This window comes from Oncorhynchus nerka, linkage group LG4 (genome assembly GCF_034236695.1).
Source record: "Oncorhynchus nerka isolate Pitt River linkage group LG4, Oner_Uvic_2.0, whole genome shotgun sequence".
Taxonomy (NCBI): domain Eukaryota; kingdom Metazoa; phylum Chordata; class Actinopteri; order Salmoniformes; family Salmonidae; genus Oncorhynchus; species Oncorhynchus nerka.
In genome coordinates this window covers 101,209,408-101,233,169 of record NC_088399.1, presented here as the reverse complement: position 1 = coordinate 101,233,169, position 23,762 = coordinate 101,209,408, and the positions used below count along the sequence as shown (strand labels likewise).

Below are 23,762 nucleotides of genomic sequence, written 5' to 3'. Positions count from 1 at the left end.
CACAGTATGTATCTGGTCTAGTGCACTCCTGCCAAAACAGACACAGTATGTATCTGGTCTAGTACACTCCTGCCAAAACAGACACAGTATGTATCTGTTCTAGTGCACTCCTGCCAAAACAGACACAGTATGTATCTGTTCTAGTGCACTCCTGCCAAAACAGACACAGTATGTATCTGCTCTAGTGCACTCCTGCCAAAACAGACACAGTATGTATCTGTTCTAGTACACTCCTGCCAAAACAGACACAGTATGTATCTGGTCTAGTGCACTCCTGCCAAAACAGACACAGTATGTATCTGTTCTAGTGCACTCCTGCCAAAACAGACACAGTATGTATCTGGTCTAGTGCACTCCTGCCAAAACAGACACAGTATGTATCTGTTCTAGTGCACTCCTGCCAAAACAGACACAGTATGTATCTGCTCTAGTGCACTCCTGCCAAAACAGACACAGTATGTATCTGTCTAGTGCACTCCTGCCAAAACAGACACAGTATGTATCTGGTCTAGTGCACTCCTGCCAAAACAGACACAGTATGTATCTGTTCTAGTACACTCCTGCCAAAACAGACACAGTATGTATCTGGTCTAGTGCACTCCTGCCAAAACAGACACAGTATGTATCTGGTCTAGTGCACTCCTGCCAAAACAGACACAGTATGTATCTGTTCTAGTACACTCCTGCCAAAACAGACACAGTATGTATCTGGTCTAGTGCACTCCTGCCAAAACAGGCACAGTATGTATCTGTTCTAGTGCACTCCTGCCAAAACAGACACAGTATGTATCTGGTCTAGTGCACTCCTGCCAAAACAGACACAGTATGTATCTGGTCTAGTGCACTCCTGCCAAAACAGACACAGTATGTATCTGTCTAGTGCACTCCTGCCAAAACAGACACAGTATGTATCTGGTCTAGTGCACTCCTGCCAAAACAGACACAGTATGTATCTGGTCTAGTACACTCCTGCCAAAACAGACACAGTATGTATCTGGTCTAGTGCACTCCTGCCAAAACAGGCACAGTATGTATCTGTTCTAGTGCACTCCTGCCAAAACAGACACAGTATGTATCTGGTCTAGTGCACTCCTGCCAAAACAGACACAGTATGTATCTGTTCTAGTGCACTCCTGCCAAAACAGACACAGTATGTATCTGTCTAGTGCACTCCTGCCAAAACAGACACAGTATGTATCTGGTCTAGTGCACTCCTGCCAAAACAGGCACAGTATGTATCTGGTCTAGTGCACTCCTGCCAAAACAGACACAGTATGTATCTGTTCTAGTGCACTCCTGCAAAACAGACACAGTATGTATCTGTTCTAGTGCACTTCTGCCAAAACAATGCATCACTTTTGATGTTTACTTCACTAATATGTAGTTGTTGCCATGATAAAATGAATCAAAGTCAATTTTGCTGTATCAAATGCGAGTCTAACTTACCACACAGCTCGTCGGTGTCCACATTGCTGCAAGACAAAATAAAGGAAGAGGTCATTAGTTGAAGAGCAAAATTAACAACCTTTCGAGAGCTTGGAATGATAACGTTCGATATGCATTCTTGTCAAAACTGAGTTATCGACACAGCCTTGTTAAACTGAGTTATCGACACAGCCTTGTTAAACCGAGTTATCGACACAGCCTTGTTAAACTGAGTTATCGACACAGCCTTGTTAAACCAGTTATCGACACAGCAAAGTCAATTTTGTTAAACTGAGTTATCGGCCAGCCTTGTTAAACTGCAAGCCTTGTTAAACAAAACAGCCTTGTTAAACTGAGTTATCGACACAGTTGTTAAACTGAGTTATTGACACAGCCTTGTTAAAATTAACACAGCCTTGTTAAACTAAGTTATCGACACAGCCTTGTTAAACTGAGTTATCGACACAGCCTTGTTAAACCGAGTTATCGACACAGCCTTGTTAAACTGAGTTATCGACACAGCCTTGTTAAACTGAGTTATCGACACAGCCTTGTTAAACCGAGTTATAGGCACAGCCTTGTTAAACCAGCCTTGTTAAACTGAGTTATCGACACAGCCTTGTTAAACTGAGTTACACAGCCTTGTTAAACAGTTATCGACACAGCCTTGTTAAACTGAGTTATCGACACAGCCTTGTTAAACTGAGTTATCGACACAGCCTTGTTAAACTGAGTTATCGACACAGCCTTGTTAAACTGAGTTATCGACACAGCCTTGTTAAACTGAGTTATCGACACAGCCTTGTTAAACTGAGTTATCGACACAGCCTTGTTAGTTATAGGCACAACTGAGTTATCGAGGCACAGCCTTGTTAAACTGAGTTATACACAGCCTTGTTAAACTGAGTTATCGACACAGCCTTGTTAAACTGTTATTGACACAGCCTTGTTAAACTCGACACAGCCTTGTTAAACTGAGTTATTGACACAGCCTTGTTATCGACACAGTTAAACTGAGTTATAGGCACAGCCTTGTTAAACTGAGTTATCGACACAGCCTTGTTAAACTGAGTTATCGACACAGCCTTGTTAAACTGAGTTATCGACACAGCCTTGTTAAACAGCCTTGTTAAACTGAGTTATCGACACAGCCTTGTTAAACTGAGTTATCGACACAGCCTTGTTAAACTGAGTTATCGACACAGCCTTGTTAAACTGAGTTATCGACACAGCCTTGTTAAACTGAGTTATCGACACAGCCTTGTTAAACTGAGTTATCGACACAGCCTTGTTAAACTGCCTTGTTAAACTGACACAGCCTTGTTAAACTGAGTTATCGACACAGCCTTGTTAAACTGAGTTATTGACACAGCCTTGTTAAACTGTTAAATTTACACAGCCTTGTTATGAGTTATCGACACAGCCTTGTTAAACTGAGTTATCGACACAGCCTTGTTAAACTGAGTTATCGACACAGCCTTGTTAAACTGAGTTATCTTGTTAAACACAGCCTTGTTAAACTGAGTTATCGACACAGCCTTGTTAAACTGAGTTATTGACACAGCCTTGTTAAACTGAGTTATTGACACAGCCTTGTTAAACTGAGTTATCGACACAGCCTTGTTAAACTGAGTTATCGACACAGCCTTGTTAAACTGAGTTATCGACACAGCCTTGTTAAACTGAGTTATTGACACAGCCTTGTTAAACTGAGTTATCGACACAGCCTTGTTAAACTGAGTTATCGACACAGCCTTGTTAAACTGAGTTATCGACACAGCCTTGTTAAACTGAGTTATCGACACAGCCTTGTTAAACTGAGTTATAGGCACAGCCTTGTTAAACTGAGTTATCGACACAGCCTTGTTAAACTGAGTTATCAACACAGCCTTGTTAAACTGAGTTATTGACACAGCCTTGTTAAACTGAGTTATCAACACAGCCTTGTTAAACTGAGTTATCGACACAGCCTTGTTAAACTAATGAATTGACACAGCCTTGTTAAACTGAGTTATTGACACAGCCTTGTTAAACTGAGTTATCGACACAGCCTTGTTAAACTGAGTTATCGACACAGCCTTGTTAAACTGAGTTATTGACACAGCCTTGTTAAACTGAGTTATCGACACAGCCTTGTTAAACTGAGTTATCGACACAGCCTTGTTAAACTGAGTTATCGACACAGCCTTGTTAAACTGAGTTATAGGCACAGCCTTGTTAAACTGAGTTATCGACACAGCCTTGTTAAACTGAGTTATAGGCACAGCCTTGTTAAACTGAGTTATCGACACAGCCTTGTTAAACTGCGTTATTGACACAGCCTTGTTAAACTGCGTTATCGACACAGTCTTGTTAAACTGAGTTATTGACACAGCCTTGTTAAACTGAGTTATCGACACAGCCTTGTTAAACTGAGTTATCGACACAGCCTTGTTAAACTGAGTTATTGACACAGCCTTGTTAAACCGAGTTATCGACACAGCCTTGTTAAACCGAGTTATCGACACAGCCTTGTTAAACCGAGTTATAGGCACAGCCTTGTTAAACTGAGTTATAGGCACAGCCTTGTTAAACTGAGTTATCGACACAGCCTTGTTAAACTGAGTTATCGACACAGCCTTGTTAAACTGAGTTATCGACACAGCCTTGTTAAACTGAGTTATCGACACAGCCTTGTTAAACTGAGTTATCGACACAGCCTTGTTAAACTGAGTTATCGACACAGCCTTGTTCTGTTCAGATAGAACCATGACATTCCAAGGTCAGGATTTTATAACATTGAGAACCCCTATAGTCTCAACTACTACATCACTGCAGGTCTCTTCTTTAAGACAGATCACGAGTTGACATCAAATCCCTGGCTGGGTCTGTCTGCATGGGTACCTGCTTAGGGAGCTGCTGCTATGGAAACCAGGATGACTTGAGTGACTTGGAAACATATAGCTATGAAGATGGAGGGCTCAGAGAGATGGAAACATAGAGCAGACAGAGGACGGAGAGATGGAAACATAGAGCTGGGAGGATTGAGGGCTCAGAGAGATGGAAACATACAGCTGGGAGGACTGAGGGTTCAGAGAGATGGAAACATACAGCTGGGAGGACTGAGGGTTCAGAGAGATGGAAACATACAGCTGACAGAGACACAGAGAGATACATGTTTATTTATTTTCCCGTGTGTACTTTAACCATTTGTACATTGTTACAACACTGTATATATATATATATAAATAATACTGTTAATATTTATTGTTTATTTCACTTTTGTATATTATCTACCTCACTTGCTTTGGCAATGTTAACACATGTTTCCCATGCCAATAAAGCCCCTTGAATTGAATTGAGAGAGACAGAGAGACAGAGAGAAAGAGAGAGACCCCTCACGCTAAGAGGACGTTACTCATTCATCTTTTCCTGTCGACATTACTGCGTCCAATGGAACCCTATCTCCTCTTTTGAGGCCCATAGGTGGTATTTGGGATGCAGACATTGTCTCCAGGAGAGTGGCTTCTAGACTGTGAGTGTGGGCACAGAAAGCACCAGCCATTGCCTCCAGGAGAGTGGCTTCTAGACTGTGAGTGTGGGCACAGAAAGCACCAGCCATTGCCTCCAGGAGAGTGGCTTCTAAACTGTGAGTGTGGGCACAGAAAGCACCAACCATTGCCTCCAGGAGAGTGGCTTCTAAACTGTGAGTGTGGGCACAGAAAGCACCAGCCATTGCCTCCAGGAGAGTGGCTTCTAGACTGTGAGTGTGGGCACAGAAAGCACCAGCCATTGCCTCCAGGAGAGTGGCTTCTAGACTGTGAGTGTGGGCACAGAAAGCACCAGACATTGTCTCCAGGAGAGTGGCTTCTAGACTGTGAGTGTGGGCACAGAAAGCACCAACCATTGCCTCCAGGAGAGTGGCTTCTAGACTGTGAGTGTGGGCACAGAAAGCACCAGCCATTGCCTCCAGGAGAGTGGCTTCTAGACTGTGAGTGTGGGCACAGAAAGCACCAGCCATTGCCTCCAGGAGAGTGGCTTCTAGACTGTGAGTGTGGGCACAGAAAGCACCAACCATTGCCTCCAGGAGAGTGGCTTCTAGACTGTGAGTGTGGGCACAGAAAGCACCAGCCATTGCCTCCAGGAGAGTGGCTTCTAGATTGTGAGTGTGGGCACAGAAAGCACCAACCATTGTCTCCAGAAGAGTGGCTTCTAGACTGTGAGTGTGGGCACAGAAAGCACCAACCATTGTCTCCAGGAGAGTGGCTTCTAGACTGTGAGTGTGGGCACAGAAAGCACCAACCATTGCCTCCAGGAGAGTGGCTTCTAGACTGTGAGTGTGGGCACAGAAAGCACCAACCATTGTCTCCAGGAGAGTGGCTTCTAGACTGTGAGTGTGGGCACAGAAAGCACCAGCCATTGCCTCCAGGAGAGTGGCTTCTAGACTGTGAGTGTGGGCACAGAAAGCACCAGACATTGCCTCCAGGAGAGTGGCTTCTAGACTGTGAGTGTGGGCACAGAAAGCACCAGACATTGCCTCCAGGAGAGTGGCTTCTAGACTGTGAGTGTGGGCACAGAAAGCACCAACCATTGCCTCCAGGAGAGTGGCTTCTAGACTGTGAGTGTGGGCACAGAAAGCACCAGCCATTGCCTCCAGGAGAGTGGCTTCTAAACTGTGAGTGTGGGCACAGAAAGCACCAGCCATTGCCTCCAGGAGAGTGGCTTCTAGACTGTGAGTGTGGGCACAGAAGGCACCAGACATTGTCTCCAGGAGAGTGGCTTCTAGACTGTGAGTGTGGGCACAGAAAGCACCAGCCATTGCCTCCAGGAGAGTGGCTTCTAGACTGTGAGTGTGGGCACAGAAAGCACCAACCATTGTCTCCAGGAGAGTGGCTTCTAGACTGTGAGTGTGGGCACAGAAAGCACCAACCATTGCCTCCAGGAGAGTGGCTTCTAGACTGTGAGTGTGGGCACAGAAAGCACCAGCCATTGCCTCCAGGAGAGTGGCTTCTAGACTGTGAGTGTGGGCACAGAAAGCACCAGCCATTGCCTCCAGGAGAGTGGCTTCTAGACTGTGAGTGTGGGCACAGAAAGCACCAGCCATTGCCTCCAGGAGAGTGGCTTCTAGACTGTGAGTGTGGGCACAGAAAGCACCAACCATTGTCTCCAGGAGAGTGGCTTCTAGACTGTGAGTGTGGGCACAGAAAGCACCAACCATTGTCTCCAGGAGAGTGGCTTCTAGACTGTGAGTGTGGGCACAGAAAGCACCAGCCATTGTCTCCAGGAGAGTGGCTTCTAGACTGTGAGTGTGGGCACAGAAAGCACCAGCCATTGTCTCCAGGAGAGTGGCTTCTAGACTGTGAGTGTGGGCACAGAAAGCACCAGCCATTGTCTCCAGGAGAGTGGCTTCTAGACTGTGAGTGTGGGCACAGAAAGCACCAGCCATTGCCTCCAGGAGAGTGGCTTCTAGACTGTGAGTGTGGGCACAGAAAGCACCAGCCATTGTCTCCAGGAGAGTGGCTTCTAGACTGTGAGTGTGGGCACAGAAAGCACCAGCCATTGCCTCCAGGAGAGTGGCTTCTAGACTGTGAGTGTGGGCACAGAAAGCACCAGCCATTGCCTCCAGGAGAGTGGCTTCTAGACTGTGGGTGTGGGCACAGAAAGCACCAACCATTGCCTCCAGGAGAGTGGCTTCTAGACTGTGAGTGTGGGCACAGAAAGCACCAACCATTGCCTCCAGGAGAGTGGCTAATAAATAAACCAAACTATAGATCAGGGTTCCGCAACTGGTGGCCTGCGGGTCGAATTTCGCCTCACAGTTTTCAGAGTAAAAAAAAAAAAAAAAAATGTAAATAGTTTTTTTTACATTTTCAATGTTGGACATGAAAGACTGTAAAAACACCAGGAAATCAGCTCTGATTTGAATTTAAGAAATCTGTTCCCAATAATGCCCACGAATAATAGAGAGATGCAATGTAATCAAGGTTTGAAATGATTATGTTTTAGTCTAACATTATATCTGTTTGGGCTTCTTGCGGTCAATTTGCTGTCTACAAATTATTTGTAATTATGTTCCTGCCCCCTGAACATCCACAAAAAAAAAAACATCCCTCGGCTGAATCTTGTTGATGATCTCTGATATAGACTGAAACTCTGCCAGACAGACAAACAGGTTCAGCCTCTGTAGTTGTGACAGACAGACAGACAGACAGGTTCAGCCTCTGTAGCTGTGTCAACAGACAGACAGACAGGTTCAGCCTCTGTAGTTGTGACAGACAGACAGACAGACAGACAGACAGACAGACAGACAGACAGACAGACAGACAGACAGACAGACAGACAGACAGACAGACAGAGACAGGTTCAGCCCCCGTAGCTGTGTCAGACAGACAGACCGACAGACAGACCGACAGACAGACAGACAGACAGACAGACAGACAGACAGACAGACAGACAGACAGACAGACAGACAGACAGACAGACAGACAGACAGAGTCAAAGCCAGAGACAGAGAGAGTATTGTGAGAGAGAGTCAAAGCCAGAGACAGAGAGAGTATTGTGAGAGAGAGTCAAAGCCAGAGACAGAGAGTATTGTGTGAGAGAGTCAAAGCCAGAGACAGAGAGAGTATTGTGAGAGAGAGTCAAAGCCAGAGACAGAGAGAGTATTGTGAGAGAGAGTCAAAGCCAGAGACAGAGAGTATTGTGAGAGAGAGTCAAAGCCAGAGCCAGAGAGAGTGTTGTGAGAGAGAGTCAAAGCCAGAGCCAGAGAGAGTATTGTGAGAGAGAGTCAAAGCGGGAGACAGAGAGAGTATTGTGAGAGAGAGTCAAAGCCAGAGACAGAGAGTATTGTGAGAGAGAGTCAAAGCCAGAGCCAGAGAGAGTATTGTGAGAGAGAGTCAAAGCCAGAGACAGAGAGTGTATTGTGAGAGATAGTCAAAGCCAGAGACAGAGAGAGTATTGTGAGAGAGAGTCAAAGCGGGAGACAGAGAGTATTGTGAGAGAGAGTCAAAGCCAGAGAGATAATTCTAGAACTTACTCTGTGTTGTGAGTGTCTATGGTGTTAAAGAGCTCCTTCAGTTGATCGGATGTCAAAACTCCATCATGGAAGTAGGCTCTGAACTCATCAAACGACAACTTCCCATCATCTGGAGCACAAAACATTTGGGAATGGAAAAAATACTTTATTGGACATTCGGTTAGAAAATCTATTACACATTCACATTAGAGTTAGACTGGATAACATACTGGAGTTAGACTGGATAACATACTGGAGTTAAACTGGATAACATACTGGAGTTAGACTGGATAAAACACTGGAGTTAGACTGGAGTTAGACTGGATAAAATACTGGAGTTAGACTGGATAACATACTGGAGTTAGACTGGATAAAATACTGGAGTTAGACTGGATAAAATACTGGAGTTAGACTGGATAAAATACTGGAGTTAGACTGGATAAAATACTGGAGTTAGACTGGATAAAATACGGGAGATACACTGGATAAAATACTGGAGTTAGACTGGATAAAATACTGGAGTTAGACTGGAGTTAGACTGGATAAAATACTGGAGTTAGACTGGATAACATACTGGAGTTAGACTGGATAAAATACTGGAGTTAGACTGGATAAAATACTGGAGTTAGACTGGATAAAATACTGGAGTTAGACTGGATAAAACACTGGAGTTAGACTGGAGTTAGACTGGATAAAATACTGGAGTTAGACTGGAGTTAGACTGGATAAAATACTGGAGTTAGACTGGAGTTAGACTGGATGAAATACTGGAGTTAGACTGGAGTTAGACTGAATACAATACTGGAGTTAGACTGGAGTTAGACTGGATAAGATACTGGAGTTAGACTGGAGTTAGACTGGATAAGACACTGGAGTTAGACTGGATAACATACTGGAGTTAGACTGGATAACATACTGGAGTTAGACTGGATAAAATACTGGAGATAGACTGGATAAAATACTGGAGTTAGACTGGATAAAATACTGGAGTTAGACTGGATAACATACTGGAGTTAGACTGGATAAAATACTGGAGTTAGACTGGATGAAATACTGGAGATAGACTGGATAAAATACTGGAGTTAGACTGGATAAAATACTGGAGTTAGACTGGAGTTAGACTGGATAAAATACTGGAGTTAGACTGGATAACATACTGGAGTTAGACTGTATAAAATACTGGAGTTAGACTGGATAAAATACTGGAGTTAGACTGGATAAAATACTGGAGTTAGACTGGATAAAATACTGGAGTTAGACTGGATAAAACACTGGAGTTGGACTGGAGTTGGACTGAATAAAATACTGGAGTTAGACTGGAGTTAGACTGGATAAAATACTGGAGTTAGACTGGATAACATACTGGAGTTAGACTGGATACAATACTGGAGTTAGACTGGATAAAATACTGGAGTTAGACTGGATAAAACACTGGAGTTGGACTGGAGTTAGACTGAATAAAATACTGGAGTTAGACTGGAGTTAGACTGGATAAAATACTGGAGTTAGACTGGATAAAAGACTGGAGTTAGACTGGATAAAATACTGGAGTTAGACTGGATAAAATACTGGAGTTAGACTGGAGTTAGACTGGAGTCAGACTGGATAAAACACTGGGGGAAAAACTGGAGTTAGACTTGATAACATACTGGAGTTAGACTGGATAGAATACTGGAGTTAGACTGGATAAAATACTGGAGTTAGACTGGATAAAATACTGGAGTTAGACTGGATAAAACACTGGAGTTGGACTGGAGTTGGACTGAATAAAATACTGGAGTTAGACTGGAGTTAGACTGGATAAAATACTGGAGTTAGACTGGATAACATACTGGAGTTAGACTGGATACAATACTGGAGTTAGACTGGATAAAATACTGGAGTTAGACTGGATAAAACACTGGAGTTGGACTGGAGTTAGACTGAATAAAATACTGGAGTTAGACTGGAGTTAGACTGGATAAAATACTGGAGTTAGACTGGATAAAATACTGGGGAAAATGCTGGAGTTAGACTGGATAAAATACTGGGGGAAAAACTGGAGTTAGACTGGATAAAATACTGGGGGAAACACTGGAGTTAGACTGGAGTTAGACTGGATAAAACACTGGAGTTAGACTGGATGAAATACTGGAGATAGACTGGATAAAATACTGGAGTTAGACTGGATAAAATACTGGAGTTAGACTGGAGTTAGACTGGATAAAATACTGGAGTTAGACTGGATAACATACTGGAGTTAGACTGGATAAAATACTGGAGTTAGACTGGATAAAATACTGGAGTTAGACTGGATAAAATACTGGAGTTAGACTGGATAAAATACTGGAGTTAGACTGGATAAAACACTGGAGTTGGACTGGAGTTGGACTGAATAAAATACTGGAGTTAGACTGGATAAAATACTGGAGTTAGACTGGATAACATACTGGAGTTAGACTGGATACAATACTGGAGTTAGACTGGATAAAATACTGGAGTTAGACTGGATAAAACACTGGAGTTGGACTGGAGTTAGACTGAATAAAATACTGGAGTTAGACTGGAGTTAGACTGGATAAAATACTGGAGTTAGACTGGATAAAAGACTGGAGTTAGACTGGATAAAATACTGGAGTTAGACTGGATAAAATACTGGAGTTAGACTGGAGTTAGACTGGAGTCAGACTGGATAAAACACTGGGGGAAAAACTGGAGTTAGACTTGATAACATACTGGAGTTAGACTGGATAGAATACTGGAGTTAGACTGGATAAAATACTGGAGTTAGACTGGATAAAATACTGGAGTTAGACTGGATAAAACACTGGAGTTGGACTGGAGTTGGACTGAATAAAAAACTGGAGTTAGACTGGAGTTAGACTGGATAAAATACTGGAGTTAGACTGGATAACATACTGGAGTTAGACTGGATACAATACTGGAGTTAGACTGGATAAAATACTGGAGTTAGACTGGATAAAATACTGGAGTTAGACTGGATAAAAGACTGGAGTTAGACTGGAGTTAGACTGGATAAAATACTGGGGAAAATGCTGGAGTTAGACTGGATAAAATACTGGAGTTAGACTGGATAAAATACTGGAGTTAGACTGGATAAAAGACTGGAGTTAGACTGGATAAAATACTGGAGTTAGACTGGATAGAATACTGGAGTTAGACTGGATAAAACACTGGAGTTAGACTGGATAAAAGACTGGAGTCAGACTGGATAAAATACTGGAGTTAGACTGGATAAAATACTGGAGTTAGACTGGATAAAATACTGGTGTTAGACTGGAGTTAGACTGGAGTTAGACTGGATAAAACACTGGAGTTAGACTGGAGTTAGACTGGAGTTAGACTGGATAAAATACTGGAGTTAGACTGGAGTTAGACTGGCGTTAGACTGGATAAAATACTGGAGTTAGACTGGATAAAATATTGGAGTCAGACTGGAGTTAGACTGGATAAAATACTGGAGTTAGACTGGAGTTAGACTGGATAAAATACTGGAGTTAGACTGGATAACATACTGGAGTTAGACTGGATAAAATACTGGAGTTAGACTGGATAAAATACTGGAGTTAGACTGGATAAAATACTGGAGTTAGACTGGATAAAATACTGGAGTTAGACTGGATAAAACACTGGAGTTGGACTGGAGTTGGACTGAATAAAATACTGGAGTTAGACTGGATAAAATACTGGAGTTAGACTGGATAACATACTGGAGTTAGACTGGATACAATACTGGAGTTAGACTGGATAAAATACTGGAGTTAGACTGGATAAAACACTGGAGTTGGACTGGAGTTAGACTGAATAAAATACTGGAGTTAGACTGGAGTTAGACTGGATAAAATACTGGAGTTAGACTGGATAAAAGACTGGAGTTAGACTGGATAAAATACTGGAGTTAGACTGGATAAAATACTGGAGTTAGACTGGAGTTAGACTGGAGTCAGACTGGATAAAACACTGGGGGAAAAACTGGAGTTAGACTTGATAACATACTGGAGTTAGACTGGATAGAATACTGGAGTTAGACTGGATAAAATACTGGAGTTAGACTGGATAAAACACTGGAGTTGGACTGGAGTTGGACTGAATAAAAAACTGGAGTTAGACTGGAGTTAGACTGGATAAAATACTGGAGTTAGACTGGATAACATACTGGAGTTAGACTGGATACAATACTGGAGTTAGACTGGATAAAATACTGGAGTTAGACTGGATAAAATACTGGAGTTAGACTGGATAAAAGACTGGAGTTAGACTGGAGTTAGACTGGATAAAATACTGGATAAAATACTGGAGTTAGACTGGATAAAATACTGGTGTTAGACTGGAGTTAGACTGGAGTTAGACTGGATAAAACACTGGAGTTAGACTGGAGTTAGACTGGAGTTAGACTGGATAAAATACTGGAGTTAGACTGGAGTTAGACTGGCGTTAGACTGGATAAAATACTGGAGTTAGACTGGATAAAATATTGGAGTTAGACTGGAGTTAGACTGGATAAAATACTGGGGAAAATGCTGGAGTTAGACTGGATAGAATACTGGAGTTAGACTGGATAAAATACTGGGGAAAATGCTGGAGTTAGACTGGATAAAATACTGGGGGAAAAACTGGAGTTAGACTGGATAAAATACTGGGGGAAACACTGGAGTTAGACTGGAGTTAGACTGGATAAAACACTGGAGTTAGACTGGATAAAATACTGGAGTTAGACTGGATAAAATACTGGAGTTAGACTGGATAAAATACTGGAGTTAGAATGGATAAAATACTGGAGTTAGACTGGATAAAAGACTGGAGTTAGACTGGATAAAATAGTGGGGGAAAAACTGGAGTTAGACTGGATAAAATACTGGGGGAAACACTGGAGTTAGACTGGAGTTAGACTGGATAAAACACTGGAGTTAGACTGGATAAAATACTGGGGGGAAAACTGGAGTTAGACTGGATAAAATACTGGAGTTAGACTGGAGTTAGACTGGATAAAATACTGGAGTTAGACTGGATAAAATACTGGGGGAAAAACTGGAGTTAGACTGGATAAAATACTGGAGTTAGACTGGATAAAAGACTGGAGTTAGACTGGATAAAAGACTGGAGTCAGACTGGATAAAATACTGGAGTTAGACTGGATGAAATACTGGAGTTAGACTGGATAACATACTGGAGTTGGACTGGATAACATACTGGAGTTGGACTGGATAAAATACTGGAGTTAGACTGGATAAAATACTGGAGTTAGACTGGATAAAACACTGGAGTTAGACTGGATAAAATACTGGAGTTAGACTGGATAACATACTGGAGTTAGACTGGAGTTAGACTGGATAAAATACTGGAGTTAGACTGGATAAAATACTGGAGTTAGACTGGATAAAATACTGGAGTTAGACTGGATAAAATACTGGAGTTAGACTGGAGTTAGACTGGAGTTAGACTGGATAAAATACTGGAGTTAGACTGGATAAAATACTGGGGAAAATGCTGGAGTTAGACTGGATAAAATACTGGGGGAAAAACTGGAGTTAGACTGGATAGAATACTGGAGTTAGACTGGATAAAATACTGGAGTTAGACTGGATAAAATACTGGAGTTAGACTGGATAAAATACTGGAGTTAGACTGGATAACATACTGGAGTTAGACTGGAGTTAGACTGGATAAAATACTGGAGTTAGAATGGATAAAATACTGGAGTTAGAATGGATAAAATACTAGAGTTAGACTGGATAAAAGACTGGAGTTAGACTGGATAAAATACTGGGGGAAAAACTGGAGTTAGACTGGATAAAATACTGGGGGAAACACTGGAGTTAGACTGGAGTTAGACTGGATAAAACACTGGAGTTAGACTGGATAAAATACTGGGGGGAAAACTAGAGTTAGACTGGATAGAATACTGGAGTTAGACTGGAGTCAGACTGGATAAAACACTGGGGGAAAAACTGGAGTTAGACTGGATAACATACTGGAGTTAGACTGGATAGAATACTGGAGTTAGACTGGATAAAATACTGGAGTTAGACTGGATAAAATACTGGAGTTAGACTGGATAAAACACTGGGGGAAAAACTGGAGTTAGACTGGATAAAATACTGGAGTTAGACTGGATAACATACTGGAGTTAGACTGGAGTTAGACTGGATAAAACACTGGAGTTGGACTGGAGTTAGACTGGATAAAATACTGGAGTTAGACTGGATAAAATACTGGAGTTAGACTGGATAAAATACTGGAGTTAGACTGGATAAAAGACTGGAGTTAGACTGGATAAAACACTGGAGTTAGACTGGATAAAATACTGGAGTTAGACTGGATAACATACTGGAGTTAGACTGGCAGACTAGTCAGGATCGAGGGAAAGATGAACGGCGAAAAGTAGAGAGGCCCTGGATGAAAACCTGCTCCGGAGCACTCAAGACCTCAGACTGGGGCGAAGGTTTTACCTTCCAACAGGACAACGACCCACACAGCCAAGATAACGCAGGAGTGGCTTCGAGACAAGTCTCTGCATGTCCTTGAGTGGACCAGTCAGAGCCTGGACTTGAACCCGATCGAACATCTCTGGAGAAACCTGAAAATAGCTGTAGAGGAATGGGAGAAACTCCCCAAATACAGGTGTGCCAATTGTAGCGTCAAACCCATGAAGACTCTAGGCTGTGATCGCTGCTGGAGGTGCTTCAGTACTGAGTAAAGGGTCTGAATATTTAGTCAGCAGTTCTACTATGAGAAGCTTTGTGAAGTATAAAACCATTTCAAGTATCGAGCTGTCAGTCGGTCCTGCCATTTCCATGACAACGGCAGCAAGCAACAGCATTAGAGAGAGGAGAGAGCAACAATTACACAGATTTCATTGAGAAATAAAGTACATGTTTTCAAATAACTCAAATCCATCCCACAGCCTTAAAGACATCATGAGAGGAGGTAGAGAGAGAGAGAGAGAAAGACAGAGAGAGGAGGTAGAGAGAGAGAGAGAGAGAGAGAGAGAGAGAGAGGGGAGGTAGAGAGAGAGAGAGAAAGACAGAGAGAGGAGGTAGAGAGAGAGAAAGACAGAGAGAGGAGGTAGAGAGAGAGAGAAAGACAGAGAGAGGAGGTAGAGAGAGAGAGAAAGACAGAGAGAGGAGGTAGAGAGAGAGAGAAAGACAGAGAGAGAGAGAGACAGAGAGAGACAGAGAGAGAGAGAGAGGAGGTAGAGAGAGAGAGAGAGAGAGAGAGATAGGAGGTAGAGAGAGAGAGAGAGAGAGAGAGAGAGAGGAGGTAGAGAGAGAGAGAGAGAAAGACAGAGAGAGAGAAAGACAGAGAAAGAGAGAGAGAGAGAAAGACAGAGAGAGACAGAGAGAGAGAAAGACAGAGAGGTAGAGAGAGAGAGAAAGACAGAGAGAGGAGGTAGAGAGAGAGAGAAAGACAGAGAGAGAGAGAGACAGAGAGAGAGAGAGACAGAGAGAGAGAGAGAGAGTAGAGAGAGAGAGAGAGAGGAGGTAGAGAGAGAGAGAGAGAGAGAGAGAGAGAGAGAGAGAGAGAGAGAGAGGAGGTAGAAAGAGAGAGAGACAGAGATTGTGAATTCTTACCGTTTTTATCTGCTCTTCTTAAGATCTGAAACAAGAAAAAGCAGAGAGGATGACTGTTATGGGACTCTTATGGAGGGCTGATATGGAGGACTGATATGGAGGACTTATGGAGGACTCTTATGGAGGACTCTTATGGAGGACTGATATGGAGGACTGATATGGAGGGCTGATATGGAGGACTGATATGGAGGACTGATATGGAGGGCTGATATGGAGGGCTGATATGGAGGACTGATATGGAGGACTGATATGGAGGACTCTTATGGAGGGCTGATATGGAGGGCTGATATGAGGGACTGATATGGAGGACTGATATAGAGGACTGAAATGGAGGGCTGATATGGAGGGCTGATATGGAGGACTGATATGGAGGACTGTTATGGAGGGCTGATATGGAGGACTGATATGGAGGACTCTTATGGAGGGCTGATATGGAGGGCTGATATGGAGGGCTGATATGGAGGGCTGATATGGAGGGCTGATATGGAGGACTGTTATGGAGGGCTGATATGGAGGGCTGATATGGAGGACTGATATGGAGGACTGATATGTAGGGCTGTTATGGAGGGCTGTTATGGAGGACTGATATAGAGGACTGATATGGAGGACTCTTATGGAGGGCTGATATGGAGGACTGATATGGAGGGCTGATGTGGAGGGCTGATATGGAGGGCTGATATAGAGGGCTGATATAGAGGGCTGATATAGAGGGCTGATATGGAGGGCTGATATAGAGGGCTGATATGAAGGGCTGATATGGAGGGCTGATATAGAGGGCTGATGTGGAGGGCTGATATGGAGGGCTGATATGGAGGGCTGATATGGAGGACTGATATGGAGGGCTGATATGGAGGGCTGATATGGAGTGCTGATATGGAGTGCTGATATAGTGGGCTGATGTGGAGAACTGATATGGAGGACTGATATGGAGGACTGATATGGAGGGGTGATATGGAGGGCTGATATGGAGGGCTGATATGGAGGGCTGATATAGAGGGATGTTATGGAGGGCTGATATGGAGGGCTGATATGGAGGACTGATATGGAGGGCTGATATGGAGGACTGATATGGAGGACTGATATGGAGGGCTGATATGGAGGACTCTTATGGAGGGCTGATATAGAGGGGTGATATGGAGGGCTGATATGGAGGGCTGATATGGAGGGCTGATATGGAGGGCTGATATGGAGTGCTGATATGGAGTGCTGATATAGTGGGCTGATGTGGAGAACTGATATGGAGGGCTGATATGGAGGGCTGATATGGAGGGATGATATGGAGGACTGTTATGGAGGGCTGATATGGAGGACTGTTATGGAGGGCTGATATGGAGGGCTGATATGGAGGGCTGATATGGAGGACTGATATGGAGGGCTGATATGGAGGGCTGATATAGAGGGCTGATATGGAGGGCTGATATGGAGGGCTGATATGGAGGACTGATATGGAGGGCTGCTGTGGAGGGCTGATGTGGAGGGCTGATATGGAGGGCTGATATGGAGGACTGTTATGGAGGGCTGATATGGAGGGCTGATATGGAGGGCTGTTATGGAGGGCTGATATGGAAGACTGTTATGGAGGGTTGATATGGAGGACTGATATGGAGGGCTGCTGTGGAGGGCTGATGTGGAGGGCTGATATGGAGGACTGATATGGAGGGCTGCTGTGGAGGGCTGATGTGGAGGGCTGATATGGAGGGCTGATATGGAGGACTGTTATGGAGGGCTGATATGGAGGACTGTTATGGAGGGCTGATATGGAGGACTGTTATGGAGGGTTGATATGGAGGACTGATATGGAGGGCTGCTGTGGAGGGCTGATGTGGAGGGCTGATGTGGAGGGCTGCTGTGGAGGGCTGATATGGAGGGCTGATGTGGAGGGCCGATGTGGAGGGATGTTATGGAGGACTGATATGGAGGACTGATATGGAGGGCTGATGTGGAGGACTGATATGGAGGACTGATATGGAGGACTGATATGGAGTGCTGATATGGAGTGCTGATATGGAGTGCTGATATAGTGGGCTGATGTGGAGAACTGATATGGAGGACTGATATGGAGGACTGATATGGAGGGCTGATATGGAGGGCTGATATGGAGGACTGATATGGAGGGCTGATATGGAGGGCTGATATGGAGGGCTGATATGGAGGGCTGTTATGGAAGACTGTTATGGAGGGATGATATGGAGGGCTGATATGGAGGGCTGATATGGAGTGCTGATATGGAGTGCTGATATAGTGGGCTGATGTGGAGAACTGATATGGAGGACTGATATGGAGGACTGATATGGAGGACTGATATAGTGGGCTGATGTGGAGGACTGATATGGAGGACTGATATGGAGGGCTGATATAGTGGGCTGATGTGGAGGACTGATATGGAGGACTGATATGGAGGGCTGATATGGAGGGCTGATATGGAGGACTGATATGGAGGGCTGATATGGAGGGCTGATATGGAGGGCTGATATGGAGGACTGATATGGAGGGCTGATATGGAGGACTGATATGGAGGACTGATATGGAGGGCTGATATGGAGGGCTGATATGGAGGACTGATATGGAGGGCTGATATAGTGGGCTGATGTGGAGGACTGATATGGAGGACTGATATGGAGGGCTGATATGGAGGGCTGATATGGAGGACTGATATGGAGGGCTGATATGGAGGGCTGATATGGAGGACTGTTATGGAGGGATGATATGGAGGGCTGATATGGAGGGCTGATATGGAGGACTGATATGGAGGGCTGATATGGAGGGCTGATATAGAGGGCTGATATGGAGGGCTGTTATGGAGGGCTGATATAGAGGGCTCTTGTGGAGGGCTGATATGGAGGACTCTTATGGAGGGCTGATATGGAGGGCTGATATGGAGGACTGTTATGGAGGGCTGATATGGAGGGCTGATATGGAGGGCTGATATGGAGGGCTGATATGGAGGACTCTTATGGAGGGCTGATATGGAGGGCTGATATGGAGGACTGTTATGGAGGGCTGATATGGAGGACTGTTATGGAGGGCTGATATGGAGGACTGTTATGGAGGGCTGATATGGAGGACTGATATGGAGGGCTGCTGTGGAGGGCTGATGTGGAGGGCTGATATGGAGGACTGATATGGAGGGCTGCTGTGGAGGGCTGATGTGGAGGGCTGATGTGGAGGGCTGCTGTGGAGGGCTGATATGGAGGGCTGATGTGGAGGGCTGATATGGAGGGCTGCTGTGGAGGGCTGATATGGAGGGCTGATGTGGAGGGCCGATGTGGAGGGATGTTATGGAGGACTGATATGTAGGACTGATATGGAGGACTGATATGGAGGACTGATATGGAGGGGTGATATGGAGGGCTGATATGGAGGGCTGATATGGAGGGCTGATATGGAGTGCTGATATAGTGGGCTGATGTGGAGGACTGATATGGAGGACTGATATGGAGGACTGATATGGAGGGGTGATATGGAGGGCTGATATGGAGGGCTGATATGGAGGGCTTATATAGAGGGATGTTATGGAGGGCTGATATGGAGGGCTGATATGGAGTGCTGATATGGAGTGCTGATATAGTGGGCTGATGTGGAGAACTGATATGGAGGACTGATATGGAGGACTGATATGGAGGGCTGATATGGAGGGCTGATATGGAGTGCTGATATGGAGGGCTGATATGGAGGACTGTTATGGAGGGCTGATATAGAGGGCTGATATGGAGGGCTGCTGTGGAGGGCTGATATGGAGGGCTGTTATGGAGGGCTGTTATGGAGGGCTGTTATGGAGGGCTGTTATGGAGGACTGTTATGGAGGGCTGATATGGAGGGCTGATATGGAGGGCTGATATGGAAGACTGTTATGGAGGGATGATATGGAGGGATGATATGGAGGGCTGATATGGAGGGCTGATATAGAGGGCTCTTGTGGAGGGCTGATATGGAGGACTCTTATGGAGGGCTGATATGGAGGGCTGATATGGAGGGCTGATATGGAGGGCTGATATGGAAGACTGTTATGGAGGGATGATATGGAGGGATGATATGGAGGGCTGATATGGAGGGCTGATATGGATGGAGGGGATGGGGACTCTGACTGTTATGGAGGGCTGATATGGAGGGCTGATATGGAAGACTGTTATGGAGGGATGATATGGAGGGATGATATGGAGGGCTGATATGGAGGGCTGATATGGAGGGCTGATATAGAGGGCTCTTGTGGAGGGCTGATATGGAGGACTCTTATGGAGGGCTGATATGGAGGGCTGATATGGAGGGCTGATATGGAGGGCTGATATGGAGGGCTGATATGGAGGGCTGATATGGAGGGCTGATATGGAGGACTGTTATGGAGGGCTGATATGGAGGACTGTTATGGAGGGCTGATATGGAGGACTGTTATGGAGGGCTGATATGGAGGACTGATATGGAGGGCTGATGTGGAGGGCTGATATGGAGGACTGTTATGGAGGGCTGATATGGAGAACTGTTATGGAGGGCTGATATGGAGGACTGATATGGAGGGCTGCTGTGGAGGGCTGATATGGAGGGCTGCTGTGGAGGGCCGATGTGGAGGGCTGCTGTGGAGGGCTGTTATGGAGGGCTGATATGGAGAACTGTTATGGAGGGCTGATATGGAGGACTGATATGGAGGGCTGCTGTGGAGGGCTGATGTGGAGGGCTGATGTGGAGGGCTGCTGTGGAGGGCTGATATGGAGGGCTGATGTGGAGGGCTGATATGGAGGGCTGCTGTGGAGGGCTGATATGGAGGGCTGATGTGGAGGGCCGATGTGGAGGGATGTTATGGAGGACTGATATGTAGGACTGATATGGAGGACTGATATGGAGGACTGATATGGAGGGCTGATATGGAGGGCTGCTGTGGAGGGCCGATGTGGAGGGCTGCTGTGGAGGGCAAGCTGCAGCAGCACGTGGTGAAGTGCACTGTGTGCAACGAGGCCACGCCCATCAAAAACCCCCCGACTGGGAAGAAGTATGTACGCTGTCCCTGTAACTGTCTCCTCATCTGCAAAGACTCATCTAGGAGGATAGGATGCCCCAGACCCAACTGCAGACGCATCATCAACCTGAGCCCGGTGATGGTGATTCCAGAGGAGCAGCCGGCCCAGCCAGCCCTGCCAGTCCAGCCTGAGGGCACGAGGGTGGTCTGTGGCCACTGTGGAAACACCTTCCTCTGGATGGAGCTCCGATTTAACACGCTAGCAAAATGCCCTCACTGCAAAAAAATATCGTCTGTGGGTAGTGCTCTTCCAAGGAGGCGTTGTTGTGCCTACATCACTGTGGGAATGATCTGCATCTTTGTCGGAGTGGGATTAACAGTGGGGACTCAGGACTTTGCCAGTCGTTACCATGCCACCTATGTGTCCTGGGCGTTCTCCTACCTCCTGGGTCTGATCTGTCTGATACGAGCTTGTTACTGGGGCGCCATTAAAGTCAGCTATCCAGAGAACAGCTTTTCCTAGACAGACAGACAGACAGACAGACAGACAGACAGACAGACAGACAGACAGACAGACAGACAGACAGAGAGACAGACAGACAGACAGACAGACAGACAGACAGACAGACAGACAGACAGACAGACAGACAGACAGACAGACAGACAGACCGTTGTACTGTGTTTCTACCTTTTTAGTTGTTTATGTTTTTATTATTCAGATTCAATTTGTAAGTCGCTCTGGATAAGAGCGTCTGCTAAATGACTTAAATGTAAATGTAAATGCTGTTATGGAGGGCTGATATGGAGGACTGATATGGAGGGCTGCTGTGGAGGGCTGCTGTGGAGGGCCGATGTGGATGACTGTTAGCAGCTCCTGAACACTGGGGGGGACAACGTTCCAAATGGCACCCAATTTCTATCAATACTTTTGACGAGATGAAAGGGAAGTGGCTTTGAAGGACTAGCTGCTCCCTGAGCCTGAGCAATCCCTCCATCCCTCCATCCATCCATCCCACCCTCCCTCACTCCCTACATCCATCCATCCCACCCTCCCTCACTCCCTACATCCAACCATCCCTACATCCATCCATCCCACCCTCCCTCCCTCACTCCCTCCATCCCACCCACCCTCCCTCCCTCACTCCCTCCCTCCATCCCTCCATCCATCCCTCCCTCCCTCCCATCCATCCATCCCTCCCTCCCTCCCTCCCTCCAAATCGTATTGATCGCACACACATAATTAGCAGATGCAGTAATATCTAACTAAATGTTTGTGTTCCTAGTTCCATCAGTGCAGTAGTATCTAACTAAATGCTTGTGTTTCTAGCTCCAACAGTGTAGTAGTATCTAACTAAATGCTTGTGTTCCTAGCTCCAACAGTGCAGTAGTATCTAACTAAATGCTTGTGTTCCTAGCTCCAACAGTGCAGTAGTATCTAACTAAATGCTTGTGTTCCTAGCTCCAACAGTGCAGTAGTATCTAACTAAATGCTTGTGTTCCTAGCAGTAATACCAACTAAAGTGCAGTAGTATCTAACTAAATGCTTGTGTTCCTAGCTCCAACAGTGCAGTAGTATCTAACTAAATGCTTGTGTTCCTAGCTCCAACAGTACAGTAGTATCTAACTAAATGCTTGTAGTGTTCCTGGCTCCATCAGTGCAGTAATACCTAACTAAGTGCAGTAGTATCTAACTAAATGCTTGTGTTCCTAGCTCCAACAGTGCAGTAATACCTAACTAAATGCTGGTGTTACTAGCTCCAACAGTGCAGTAGTATCTAACTAAATGCTTGTGTTCCTAGCTCCAACAGTGCAGTAATATCTAACTAAATGCTTGTGTTCCTAGCTCCATCAGTGCAGTAGTATCTAACTAAATGCTTGTGTTCCTAGCTCCATCAGTGCAGTAATATCTAACTAAATGCTTGTGTTCCTAGCTCCATCAGTGCAGTAGTATCTAACTAAATGCTTGTGTTCCTAGCTCCATCAGTGCAGTAATATCTAACTAAATGCTTGTGTTCCTAGCTCCATCAGTGCAGTAGTATCTAACTAAATGCTTGTGTTCCTAGCTCCATCAGTGCAGTAGTATCTAACTAAATGCTTGTGTTCCATCTGCAGTAGTATCTAACTAAATGCTCCATCAGTGCAGTAGTATCTAACTAAATGCTTGTGTTCCTAGCTCCATCAGTGCAGTAGTATCTAACTAAATGCTTGTGTTCCTAGCTCCATCAGTGTAGTAGTATCTAACTAAATGCTTGTAGTGTTCCTGGCTCCATCAGTGCAGTAATACCTAACTAAGTGCAGTAGTATCTAACTAAATGCTTGTGTTCCTAGCTCCAACAGTGCAGTAATACCTAACTAAATGCTGGTGTTACTAGCTCCAACAGTGCAGTAGTATCTAACTAAATGCTTGTGTTCCTAGCTCCATCAGTGCAGTAATATCTAACTAAATGCTTGTGTTTCTAGCTCCAGTAATATCTAACAATAAAAAACAATACACACAAATCACAAAAATCTAAAGAAAGGAATTATGAAATATATAAATATTTGAACGAGCCACGTCAGTCTGGAATATACAGTGCATTCGGAAAATATTCAGAACCCTTGACTTTTTCCACATTTTGTTACCTTACAAAATTGATAGAATTTTTTTGTTACACACAATAGCCCATAATGACCAAGCAAAAACAGGTTTTTAGACGTTTTTGCAAATTTATAGACTGAAATATCACATTTACATAAGTATTCAAACCCTTTACTCTGTACCTTGTTGAAGCACCTTTGGCAGCGATTACAGCCTCTTCATGGGTATGACTCTAAAAGCTTGGCA

General features: G+C 44.8%; 2 protein-coding genes across 2 annotated transcripts in view; one reads left to right on the top strand and one right to left on the bottom strand.

The window, feature by feature from the left end:
• The window catches only part of necab1 (N-terminal EF-hand calcium binding protein 1), a 163,984-nt gene that overhangs the window by 105,096 nt on the left and 35,126 nt on the right, over window positions 1-23,762 (bottom strand). Inside the window, exons 2-4 of the mRNA XM_065018070.1 lie at window positions 15,991-16,015; window positions 8,441-8,549; window positions 1,447-1,472 (exon numbers count right to left, since the gene is read on the bottom strand). Coding sequence (XP_064874142.1) covers window positions 1,447-1,472; window positions 8,441-8,549; window positions 15,991-16,015 — 160 coding nt within the window. The remainder of the gene's footprint in view (window positions 1-1,446; window positions 1,473-8,440; window positions 8,550-15,990; window positions 16,016-23,762) is intronic.
• On the top strand, window positions 20,847-21,712 carry LOC135571345 (type 2 phosphatidylinositol 4,5-bisphosphate 4-phosphatase-like). The gene has a single exon (XM_065017116.1). The coding sequence runs from the start codon at window positions 20,847-20,849 to the stop codon at window positions 21,459-21,461; it is 615 nt and encodes a 204-aa protein (XP_064873188.1). The 3' UTR covers window positions 21,462-21,712.